The sequence below is a fragment of the Aricia agestis genome, chromosome 13 (assembly GCF_905147365.1).
Source record: "Aricia agestis chromosome 13, ilAriAges1.1, whole genome shotgun sequence".
Classification (NCBI taxonomy): Eukaryota; Metazoa; Arthropoda; class Insecta; order Lepidoptera; family Lycaenidae; genus Aricia; species Aricia agestis.
This window is the reverse complement of record NC_056418.1, coordinates 583,869-596,995: the sequence shown is the minus strand read 5'-3', so window position 1 is coordinate 596,995 and position 13,127 is coordinate 583,869. Positions and strand designations below refer to the sequence as shown.

Sequence of the window (13,127 nt, the reverse complement as noted above, 5' to 3'; positions counted from 1 at the left end):
TGTCATACTGCCCTACTGTCAGCATGACTGGCTGACTGACCTGACCACGACGTTGATGTTGTCCTCGTCGCCGCCGTTGAGCGTGGTGCTGGAGCCGCGCGTGCTGCGGTCCGCGCTGCCGGCGCGGCTGCTGCCGCTGTCACACATACAACGGATCTTAGACTATCGTAACTGTTGTCTATGTCGAAATAACATACACAACAGGCACACGGGATCCGGCTATGACAACTGTTAAATGACTTATACTGGTTTAAAGCAACTTTAAGCAACTTTAACAGGACTGGTAAGTGGGGTAAGTGGTAGGTCAACATGTAGACATTCTGAAAAGATTTGTTTCAAATTTACTCAGAAATGAAATGATTATTTATTGTTTATTTACTTAGGCTAAAAATCATGCTATCTCTGTGATAAATTAAACGAAAAACAAAAGAGATGACAATATGATATTAATTAATCTAGGGTAACTTTAAAGTTTGAACACCGATCAGCAAATATTATATCACTTACAATTACTTACAAGTGAACTAAAACAAACTGAAATATATATTCTTAACTTTATTGGTAAATATAATAAATATCGTATAAATATTGTTAGAGAAAGTAATAGCCGTAGTAGTGTATATTTTGTGTTCGTAGCCAACGCGTAGCGGTGCTACGAACTACGCGTCTTCTTCGTAGCGATCGTAGCTACGTAGCTACGAAAGTTCTACGAAGTCAGAAAACGTCTTGTCAGAAATCTCAGATTTTTTAGCTAACAAACGTAATCGCAGCATAATATTTTAATGATTACTTTGATACATTAATTATTGCTCGATTTCATTAAGAGTTTGTCGGTCTGTTAATGTATTGAGGTTATGTCAAACTCTTCATTAACGGCCGTTCCCAATATTTGATCTATCTCTGGTTTTGCCCTACTAAAGATAGGAATAGCTCATAACTGACATAAAATATACGTCTCTAATGTCTAATGTGAGTTATTCCGATCTCTAGTAAGGCAAAACCAGAGATAGATCAAATATTGGGAACGGCCGTTAATGAAAATGAGTACTCGTCTGTATCTGAGTTCAACCAAAATATATTTGAGCCTTTAAAAAAACTCTAATTTGAAAACAAGCGTTTTTATTAGAGGTAAATAAGGGAGCAAACGAGCAAACGGGTCACCTGATGGAAAGCAACTACCGTCGCCCATGGACACTCACATCATTAGGAAAGCTGCAGGTGCGTTGCCGGCCTTATAATATTAAAGTCAAGATTCCTCCATAGTAAAACTTGACTTACATAATACATTCAAAACCAAAATAATCCGACAAAAAACTCTAGGTTAGTGGTTCTATTTACGATCCTAAAAAAAGTAGAGTCATCACATTAGCAGTATTACATCAGTAATCTGATAACGTTATTGAGTTTCAGTCAATTAATCTTAGACACAAAAGGATAATGGTTACCGTGACTTGTATTCTTGTATAGTACAGGGTCATAGGGATGAATTAGGTCATAAACTTATTAAGTTACTTGGTTCATTTGTTATGAACTATATAAAAATTATATAAAAATTTTATACAGGGTGCAATTAAACCTTCCTGCCAAATTTTGATATACTGATCCTTGTTCAAGATTAAAATAGATGTATTTTTTCTTTTATAATCACTCAGTACCAAAATGTTGAGAAGTAGCTTCCGAAAGCTATCCTAAAAAATACTACAATTAATGGACACGACGCGTCGCCCGCGCGTGACGTGCCCCCGCACGCGCGCCTCCCCCTGCGTCACCCCCGCTCATTCCTCCGCGCCGCTAGTGACTGTTCAGCAACTCTTTTAAATGGGATAAAATATTATGCCATAAAAAATAACTAATACCCAATTTTTGTTGGTAGAATGGACTCTCCTAAAATGATACCTAAGCCCTGGAAAAATTTGGCAGGAATTGCACCCTGTATAGTTCGAAAATAGGTTAAATATTAACACTTTTCGAACGTAGAATGAGGCCTACCACCTGTTGGGAATTAACCAGGTGAGAAGAATCGGCGTATGTAATATTTGTTGTGCTTTAGAATGACTTGAATGGATTTAAACGTTAATGTTTTTGAACTAAGTAATTACGAAAAACCTAACACCCCCACTCCCACCGGAACAGCTGTGCGGCGTTTGCCGGTCGGTATGCGTTGCCGTTCATCGGCACGGTGTTTGTGTGCGTGAGACCAGACGTATGCGTATTAAAATTGATTTTTGTGTCGCATATCTTCGGAACTACAAGTTCAATTTAAGTATGACATTATTTTTTGTTGTGATAGGTTTTGTTCGTTTTGTCAAAATCGGTTAAGTAGTTTTTGAGTAATTTTAATTCTCAATTACGTGCAATTTTGAAGTCGATCTTATCTTTTTAAAATACAATTATTCACTAACTGGTCATTGTAACCCAACTGGCGTACAAATCGATAAGTTATTCAAGACTTATCCGGAGTTCTCGTGGTATCTAAGTCTGACAGGTCGACGTCGGCGTTACAAATGCCAAGGATTTAACAAGTTAACTAATGATGTTTTTCAAATTATCTTCAGACATATAACCTCCTCCTTTTTTAGAAGTCGATTAAAATAAAGACTTTAGACCGAATAAATCAGCTAGAGAAAAAGTGAAGCTGGTTTGGTTGTTGCTCACGTGTGCATTGAAATAATGAAAAGTAGCGTATTATTATTATACACTAGTAACTAACTGTTGCTCGCAACTCCATTGCACCAACATTAGCTTATCGCGTGGGAACCGTACATTTTACCGGGATAAAAAGTATCCTATGTCCTTTCCCGGGACTTAAAGTATCATCATGCCAAATTTCAGCGAAATCGGTTTAGCAGTTTAGGCGTGAAGAGGTAGCAGACAGACAGACAGACAGTTAGACACACTTCCCCACGGAGCTCATACAAAGAGGAGCTGGCCTAAGCAACTGTGCACTGTGATTTTCAACTAGGTCCTGACGTCATTAATGTGGGCGGGGCTTAAGTCAGTACACTTTCAGCGTTTGTCAGGTGCACAAATAACGAGACTGCCAATAAATTGGTGTTTTCTGCGTATTTAACAAGGAAAGGATGAAGTATTGTGTTTTACAATGTCGAAAACACTCAGGCAGACGTTCTGATAATATAAATACCATCACATTTCATTTGGAAATAATTTTAAATGTAATTTAAATATAAAATTTCTAGAACATTTCAGCTTTCAGCGTTAATTATACTACTTGACACTAGGTGGCCAAACCTTTGAATATAAATTAAATATTAGCTCAAGCCGGGGGTCGCGGGTTCGAATCCCGCCGGCGGAACAAAAAGTTTTCAAAGTTCCTGGGTCATGGATGTGTATTAACTATGTGTATCATAATATAATAAAAATCTTAAATATATATCATATAGTATAAAAGTATTAAATATATTTCCGTTGTCTGGTACCCGTCCTTCAGGTACTTACCACGGGGCCAGACTGACGTGGTGTGAAGCGTCCATAGATATTATAGATATTATATTATTATGTGTGCGGGAGCGCGTGCATTTATTATATCATGCCTCAATCTAAGACTAGGGTTACACAATCAGTCTGGAATCAATTCAGTCTGTCAGTCTGACGGGTGAATGATCGTGTAACCGTGTCATTGACGGACTGATAATTATTTTATTATGTACTATCAGAGAAGTTGATTCCTATGCAAATCGGGGACCTAAGTAGTTTGGTCGCGTTACGTCAAACCCAGCCGACAGATCACAATTAACATTGAATTGACATATTCGACCAAATGACGTTGGTCTGTCAATTGCATAGGAATCAACTTCCTCGATGGTACTTTCCCGTCATCATTCTGGCGTCAGTCTCTGACTGGTGGACTGAACTGATGCCAGGCTGATCGTGTAACCGTACTCTTACATCTGCGAAAGCCTTTTAGAGTTTCGTAGCCAAATGACAAATAACGGAACCTTTATGGATTCGTCATATCTGTCTGTCTGTCCGTCCATATGTCACAGGCCACAGCCACTTCTTCGTATTGTGTTAGTCGACATTAGCAATTATTAATTATTAGTTATTGTATGTGTACTTCTATGTTTGTTACATAATGATTGTATATTGTCTGTTTGTACTCATATTTAAGGTGCTCTATCGCGAGTTTTATCTACTGGTTTGAACGTTTTTTTAACGAAATAATGAAGGAAAAACCCATCAAGTGTTATAAAGCCATTAAATCCACCCTTGAACCAGACTTGAACTACAAAAGTCAAGTGCGCCGTCAAACTTTTCTCAATCACTCATATATTTGCCTGAGGCCAATGAAGAAAAACTCAAAGCAGATATGTTACTACCGCGCGCGTTGTGAAGATTCAAATACAGCCCAATTGGGCCGTCTGTTGTTTTGTCTGCATCGAGCGCAGTCACGAACGTGCTGCGTCTTGTCTTACCTAAATAAATTGACAATGACGTCGTGCGTGTATCGAAAATGTACCAATTATGACTTGAAAATAAACAAAACACATGGAATCTCTTGCAATAAATACCTCGATTATTTACATTTTCAATTATTTTTTCGAACAATCTGGAAAAATCGAATTTTCGTCATAGCTCAGGCGAAGAAAGAGACAGCGATACGATTCGACGTTTAAAAATAGAACTTTCTCTTTTATGTACATGGTTTTTCGTATCTTTTGTTTCACTTATCTGTCAAATTTGTCAATGTTTGCAATTTTGAATTTGAAAATTGTTCGGAAGAGATTTAAGCCGGAAAATAGTATGGACGTAACATATCTGTATAAGTAGAATATCATTGCCTAAGGCAATAAAGATAATAATAACCAAAACTCTGGTATCAGCCGGTAGATGTTGGTTGAATCTACTATAATTCATTATCCATACTGAAACTTGCAGTATTTTCTAAGTTGAACAATATGTATATATACTTACTAGGTATTGTGTTGGTAGGTATGTACAACAAAAATAACTCAGGACATAAAAAAAAATCAGATTTGTTCAGACTATGAAGCTAATACAAAGCTTTGTTTTAGCTTCGTGGCTCAGGCGTTGATTGGTTATAAATACAATCTAAGTATGCATATTATAAAACAAAGTCGCTTTTTTTCCCTCATGTCCCTTTGATCCCTTTAATCTTTAAAACTACGCAACGGATTTTGATGATACTTTCAGTGTTAAATAGCCCATTTATCGAGGAAGCCTATAGGCTATATTTTATCACGCTAAGACTAATAGGAGCGAAGAAATAGAGGAAAATGTGGAAAAAACGGGGAAAATTATTTAAAAGGGCTAACTTTAACGCGCTTATCTCAGGAACTACGTCCGAATTGAAAAATTATTTCAGTGTTAGATAGCCCATTTATTAAGGAAGGCTATAGGCTATATTTTATCACGCTAAGACTAATGGGAGAATGTTGAAAAAACGGGGTAAAATATTTTAAAGGGCTTATCTCGCGAACTACTGGAGAAATTTTTACGTTATTTGGCACAGATAAGAAGACCACGTGAAGGATCATAGGCTATCGATTTTTATCATTTTTCAGTGGATATATAGGTATTTTATACCCGTGCGACGCCGGGGCGGGTCGCTAGTATTACATAAATACAATCGAATTGACAACATCCTTTTTTTTAAGTCGGTTAAAAATCCCTGGATTTCTAACTGTATGTCCGAATCGAATACAATTTGACTAAAGGCAGTGTGACAACATGTGAATCGATAGTCCCTATATATTGACCCGCTTACACACGTTAATGCCGAACTAAAGTTTGTTTTGATGTGGGGGATCGATAGACTACTGTCTACTGCACTGTAATAAACACGTATTTTGTGTGGTTTCGAATGAACAAAGACACGTTTTCAGAAAAAAAAACTTTATTCTCATACAAGGTGTAACAAAACAAAGTCTATATATATATATATAAACTCAAAGGTGACTGACTGACTGATTGACATAGTGTTCTATCAACGCACAGCCCAAACCACTGGACGGATCGGGCTGAAATTTGGCATGCAGGTAGATGTTATGACGTAAGCATCTGTTAAGAAAGGATTTTGATAAATTCCAACCCCAAAGGGGTTCAAATAGGGGATGAAAGTTTGTATATAATAATACTTCTTAACGCGAGCGGAGCCGCGGGCAAAAGCTCGTGTATGTATAAAACTTTAGGGTGTGTATGAGTCTCGTGTATAGAGTTCACTGTGAAATTAGCAGCGCTACAATAGATCGCAGCGCGAAAAATCATGACGCTGAGGCGCACCAATACAAATCACAGAAAAGCGCTCTTTTAGCGCTGCTACTTTCACGGTGACCTCTTATTATACTGTGTGTTTGGTCAGGTACTAGCGATATTTTAAGCAGTCATGTATATGTACTTGTTATGCAAAAAAACAAACTACTAAGGTCTAGCCCCCTTCGCCTCTGTGTGGCAGGCACTTTATTATTGACTCTACCCGGTTAGCAACCTCGCAAAGAAAACATTCTTTCTTTGCGAGGTTTCGTTCTATTGTCATAAAAATAGCCTTAAATGAAAGGTAATTAAATAACCTACCATAGAAAAGCTAAATGGCTATTAACTCGATCGAGATGAGTGATAGAAAAATTGTAAGATATGTTAAACTAACAATTTTCTCCATTTTGAATACAAAACTTGTAATTAACCTACTTCATCATCTATATATAAAATCCTCATTTTTTTATTTCAAATCATTTTCCCGGCCCTAAAGCTTACATTTATGCAAAAAAAGGCAAATTTAACTGTTACTTACCTCCTTCTACTCATGTCTCCAATTGTGACTTAGTTTCGTTTAATAAGTGACTAAAGAGTCATCAGCAGGGCAATGGGGATTGTCAATTTTTTTTAATTTTGCTTATTACAAAAACATTTCGAGGAATAAGGTCAGTCAATGATCGTTTTTCTGTATGTAAACCAAAAAAATACCCATTAGTTACTTATATTTTTGAACAAATATGTTTAACCTTTGTTTGACCTCTAATGGCGTTAAATTAGCAATAAATTCGACCAACATAACGTTTCGAACTTTTGGTAAGCTTCTCGTATCAGCTTTCACATAGTGATAACTTGCATTTGACGAACCAGCCATTATAAATAAGATTGAAAGGAAATTTGAAACATACTGCAGAGGTCAATTAGCCGCCGATGATGACGTCAGAGCGAAACTTTAAAAATTTATGGAGAAAAAACTAGCCAATGAATTTCAAAATTATTTAATTTATATTCTTAAAATACACTATTTTAACGAAAAAAAATATAAAAAAAAACTTGTGATTTTTTTTGGACAATGCCCATTCACGATTCCCGATCGAGTCGGATTCGGAAACTCAGTGCATGTCTAGCGCGGCGAGCGTTTGTTGGATGTCGCGCGATGAATGTTTCCGAATCCGAGTCGAATTACGCATTGTGAATCATAACTCAGGAGGTATGTTTATTGTTTTCTCCTCACACAATCAGTGGACAGTCACAGTATGACGTAGCGATGACTTTCCACGCATTTCCACGATTTCAAAAGCCTTATGACCTTGACTTATACGATATTATATTTCGTAAGGTAACGTTATTCAACGCAATTTTTACCGTGAATCATTATTCATTTCCTGCATCGCGTCAGCCCTTTACATACAACGTATACACGGTGTAACAAAACTAAGTGACAATACTTCACGGTATGTACATGTGTCCCCTATAGTATAGAGTTCGCTGTGAAAGTAGCAGCGCTGATAGTAACTTTTTTCCCTTTTGTATGCACAAATAAATGACTCTAGGGCGTTTGCCACATATCACAAAAAAGTTCTTTCAGTGCTGCTACTTTCACAGTGAATTCTCAATAGAAGGGAGACATAGACACCGTAAAGTATTATCATTTATAACTGTTTTGTTACAATATACAGAATGAACGTACTCATAATATATAAACTATCGTAGTATTTAGTAATGTGTGATTTAACCCCAGCAGTAAACCAGTACTGTAACCCCCGAACCCATTCAATAATGACGAGCGAAGTGGGGGATGAATATTGTATGAGGCAATCAGCCGCACTACGTGAACCAAACAATGGTAATGTTTTGGTCATGAAAACATGGACAACATTTTATACGTGGGAGAGTTATGCTTCGGCACGAATACGCCGGCTCGACCTGAGAAATACCACGTTCTCACAGAAACCCGGCGTGAAACAGCGCTTGCGCTGTGTTTCGCCGAGTGAGTGAGTTTACCGGAGGCCCAATCCCCTACCCTATTCCCTTCCCTACCCTCCCCTATTCCCTTCCCTTCCCTACCCTCCCCTATTACCCTATTCCCTCTTAAAAGGCCGGCAACGTACTTGCAGCTCTTCTGATGCTGCGAGTGTCCATAGGCGACGGAAGTTGCTTTTCATCAGGTGACCCGTTTGCTCGTTTGCCCCCTTATTTTATTTTAAAAAAAATGGACGGTGGAAATACAAAAAAACGTGTAACATTCGGGGACTGCCGCGGTGAAGATATTGCATAAGCTATTCAGCATCTAGCAAGTTCTATTAACTTATGCAATTATTCGCATACGTAGTTTAGCCCTTCAGGTACTGAGCACGAGGCCAGACTGACGTGGTGCGTCCATAGTATTATTATTATTATTATTATTATTATTATTATACGTCTACTCACTCGCACACAAAAACACACACCGCCGACAACACCACACGAGTGGGAATGTTAGGTTTTTTCGTTACGGAATTTCTTGATTCGGTCACCAAAACCTCAAAACCCGTGCAAAAGCTATGCAATAGCTTAATAGTATCAGTGGTTTCTTTTTTTTATGAAATAAGGGGGCAAACGGGCAAACGGGTCACCTGATGAAAAGCAACTTCCATCGCCCATGGACACTCGCAGCATCAGAAGAGTTGCAAGTGCGTTGCCAGCCTTTTAAGAGGGAATAGGGTAGGGTAGGGGAGGGAAGGGAATACGGGAGGGTAGGGAAGGGAATGGGTAGGGGATTGGGCCTCCGGTAAACTCACTCACTCGGCGAAACACAGCGCAAGCGCTGTTTCACGCCGGTTTTCTGTGAGAACGTGGTATTTCTCCGGTCGAGCCGGCCCATTTGTGCCGAAGCATGGCTCTCCCACGTATACAATTCTTTATTTTATTAAGTATCATAATATATTACAATTCTTTATTTTTTAATTAATTCTTAAATTCTTAATTGGTATCTCAATAGTACCCCTCTGTAAGGTAGCCAGATAAACAGGAATCATTTTATAGTCCCCAAAGCTCTGAGAATCAAGCGCTGAATAATACAGGGTGTAACAAAACAAAACTAAAGTGATAATACTTGAAGGGTCTGTTTCACCACTTCCTGGTAAGTAACGAATAGGCTATCCACCAATTAACTTGACAGATCAAGTAATGGAGAATCTGTCAAAAAAGTTGTGAATAGCCTTTATCAAAAAGTGGTGAAACAGGCCCTAAGGTTTGTATGTGTCCCTTAAATAGAATTCACTGTGAAAATAGCAGCGCCAAAAGAGTTAGTTTCGACTTCTTAGTTTCTATAAGAAAAGACAAGTGGTTCAGCACCCCTAGACAAGTGGCAAAACACTTACACTAACGCTAGCGCTACAAAATGTATGCGATTTGACATAAGTCATCGCTTCGCTAGCGAATACTAATGTCAAATCCATACATTTTGTAGCGTTAGCGCTAGCGTTAGCGTTTTGCCACTCGTCTAGGGGGGTTGCTAGTAGACGTTGTGTAGACAAGTGGCTACACAATATTATATAAAATCTCACCTGCCATTCCTCGTCCTCAGGCTGTCGTCGCTCCGGTTCCTCACCAGCGCCGGCAGACCGAGCGAGCTAGACCCCTTCACCAGCCCCGCCTTCTCCGTGCTGCGGGTCTTGCGGCTTGGCTCCTTACCTGGTCAGGTTTGATACAGTTATCATTTCTCTGGACTGATTTAAACAAGGGCCTGTTCGCGTGGTAATACCTAACCACTGTACTCAAAGACATATCTAACTATGATTAACTTGCAATTTAATAAAGATTAAAGAGTTTGACACATAATGTATGGGGCTTATGTCAACATTTTTATATTAATCACATTTAAGTAATTAATGTTCCACTCTGATGGCAGCAGTTACAGAATCAAGAATTATTTGCTTGACAATGTCCGGAGTTGGAAATTTTAAGGCCAAACTCTACGGATTTAATCTGGTACCATCACCCATGTGCGAGTGCTCGACCGAAGGCAACATGTTTGAACAAACAGCTCATCATGTTCTCTGGGAGTACAGTCTCTGGCAGGACGAAAGAACTACAATGCTAAACAACCTACTCTGCACATCAGGTGTCGCATACTACGGTGATCTCGTGGACAGCGCTAGGAACTTCCGTGCCTTCAAGCGTTTTTGTCACAATTACTATTGGCAATAGTCTAACACAATAAATTAATTTAGCTCTAGCGTAGTAGTCACTATTATTATTAACGTTTATTCCCGTGGTGCTCCTCCCCTTCAGTTCTTTGACTTTCGGTCACTGCAACTTTGTGCTGTCTCCCGCTTTATATTGGGGAGGGAATCTGGAATCTTCCTACTCCTCCTATTTTCTTCTGATTAATTTCGTTGCGGGTCCCAAGACAGCTTTAGCATGTCCCTCGGGCTCCCTGAGATCATATCAAAGGGTTTTCGTGGTTGGATACCGCTGTCGATCCTGGCGACACAGGAGATACAGTAGTGGGAATGTGTGGTGGGCCAAAGCCCGATTTAATGTCCGAAGTTGTCGATGATGAATAAAACTATTGATAAAGTTATCATTGAACCAAAAAATGTTAGGTTTGGGAAGAATATGATTAGTTAAGGGTGCTTCCGTAGACAGAAAAACACGTGGGTATATAATATATGTACCGTGTGTTTCTCTGTAGACGCGATCAACACGGGAGACAATACATCCAAAAAAATAAGCTATCTAACCCTTTATGTCTTATGACATTGTAAAACAGTCTCGCATGTATTTTTTCTTTAATCATTCGAAGGAACAGGCGGCCCAGTCAATTCAATATGTCGTAAATAAAGTTTAATTTTGAATGGCTCGTACTTTTCATTAGCTGCTGGTAAGAACTTACTCCTCTTAGCGGCGGCCAAGGCCTCGGCGCTCCTGCTGAGCGTCCTGGAGAGCGCGGTGGGCGGCGCTCGCAGCGGCGTCTGCCGGTATCCCATGTCCAGCGGCCGCAGCAGCTGCAGGTTCCTCAGCGACATCGACCATGGTCGCGCGCCTTCATCACTTTTCGAAATTAGAAGGGTTTATTAATTATTTTTTTGTTCTGAAACAACGACGAAGAATTTTACACGTTCAAAATCAAAATCAGTATCGCTACAATTTAAAAAATAATATTGTATTTTTAACAAGCTTCTATTACTTTTCAATTATGGGTTTATTTTGCTGTTCTGAAACAACGAAGAAGAACGTTACCGTACATGTCAAAAAAGTTTTTTTAACGCGCCTTCATTCCTTTTGAGCTTAGAAGTTTTTTTAAGTGGAATTAAGAACCAAGGAAATGCTTAAATAATTTGCAACAAATTAAATATTTTTAATTCGTAACTGTGTCTTTCTATAGGTACATAATATTATCACCTATTTAAGCTAAAGCCGCTGAAGTAATTTGGTATGGAAACGGCCCATAAAGTTAATATACCTAGCGTAATAGAGAAACAAAGGCAAAAGCAAGAGAGATGTCACTATCAGTAACACTGCCTGGTAAAAAGAGATGTGTGATACATGACAGTAGCATTCTGTTTTTGACGTCCAGTCGGCACGTGCCGCACGTTGACAATTTAATCTCATAGAATTCATGTTCAATGATGCTTGTGTAAGTGTATACGTACATATATTTTTCACACAAATGAAAACCAATTTTGGTTTCGTTTCACAGCTCGAGATTGTTGCTCTATTCCGCTAGGTATATTAACTTTATGGAACGGCCATAGCTTAAAGCAAGGCAAAATGTACAGTCCCGCCCTATACATAATTTGCGCAAACAAATTAAAGGGAAATATTTAGTAAGCATACCGCATAAGGCAATGTAAGTAAATCGAGCAATAGTTATTGTCTCATTAGAATTAAGTACCATCGAGGAAATTGATTCCTAGGCAGTTGACAGACCAACGTCATTTGGTCGGATCATGTCAATTCAATGTTAATAATCGTGATCAGCTGTCGGTTGGATTTGACGTAACGCGACCAAACTAGGTAGGTCCCCCTTCTGCCTAGGAATCAACTTCTCTGATAGTAGACCGTACATATACTATTTAGCAGATTATATATTTTTATTTGTTGTTTTTAGATAAGTGAAAACAAATGCGGGTTTAGTGATAGGTTTATATGCGGGAATAATAGTTCAATGACAATTTTGTAAACAGGTTTTTAAAATTACTTATTAAAAGTTACGCTTGTTGTGCTATTTACTTGAGGATATTAAACTACTTAATTAATTTCTCTTACTATACGATATCAACTAAAAATAATCAATATTCAATATGTAATACAAATGAAATTACAACAATAATATTGAATCTTACCTTGTGTACACTACACTCACTTGAATTACTGTCTCACATTTTTATAATCGATCCTATGTCAATTCTCACAAGTCACAATAATTTATAGAACTTTAATTGATATTAATTACGTAATAACTTTACAAAGCATATTTTTTATAACAACAATGTTATTTTTATTAATAAATAACAATAAATTCACTCAACGATTAGAATAGGCGGGAATTCGGAAATCGAATTTTCCAATATGGCGGCACACATGTGTTTTTCACGCGAGCGCGGCACTGACTGAGCGTTTTTCAGCCTTTCAGGAATCAGGCATGTTATATGTACTTTAAAAGCATTTTCATAGGTATATTATTACACCTATCGGCTATCTATAATGTTTTATTGTCGATTTACGTGGATGGTAATTGGATGGTAAATTATGGTGCTGTGATTATAATGTTTCACTAGCTGTTTGATCGGTATCCGATGAAAATGACATTTTATAGAAATGATTCCTAGCTAGATCGATTTATCGCCCCCGAAACCCCCGTTGGAGCCGATTCCGAGATTCCAATTATATATATATATATATATATA

At 38.2% G+C, this 13,127-nt stretch overlaps 1 protein-coding gene across 1 annotated transcript in view; it reads right to left on the bottom strand.

Annotated features, from left to right (window-relative positions):
• The window catches only part of LOC121732878 (kinesin-like protein KIF12), a 28,240-nt gene extending 15,598 nt beyond the window's left edge, over nt 1-12,642 (bottom strand). Inside the window, exons 1-4 of the mRNA XM_042122886.1 lie at nt 12,564-12,642; nt 11,111-11,308; nt 9,780-9,906; nt 41-136 (exon numbers count right to left, since the gene is read on the bottom strand). Of these exons, the coding sequence (XP_041978820.1) occupies nt 41-136; nt 9,780-9,906; nt 11,111-11,243 (356 nt within the window). The 5' untranslated portion in view covers nt 11,244-11,308; nt 12,564-12,642. The remainder of the gene's footprint in view (nt 1-40; nt 137-9,779; nt 9,907-11,110; nt 11,309-12,563) is intronic.
• Nucleotides 12,643-13,127: the final 485 nt, after the last annotated feature.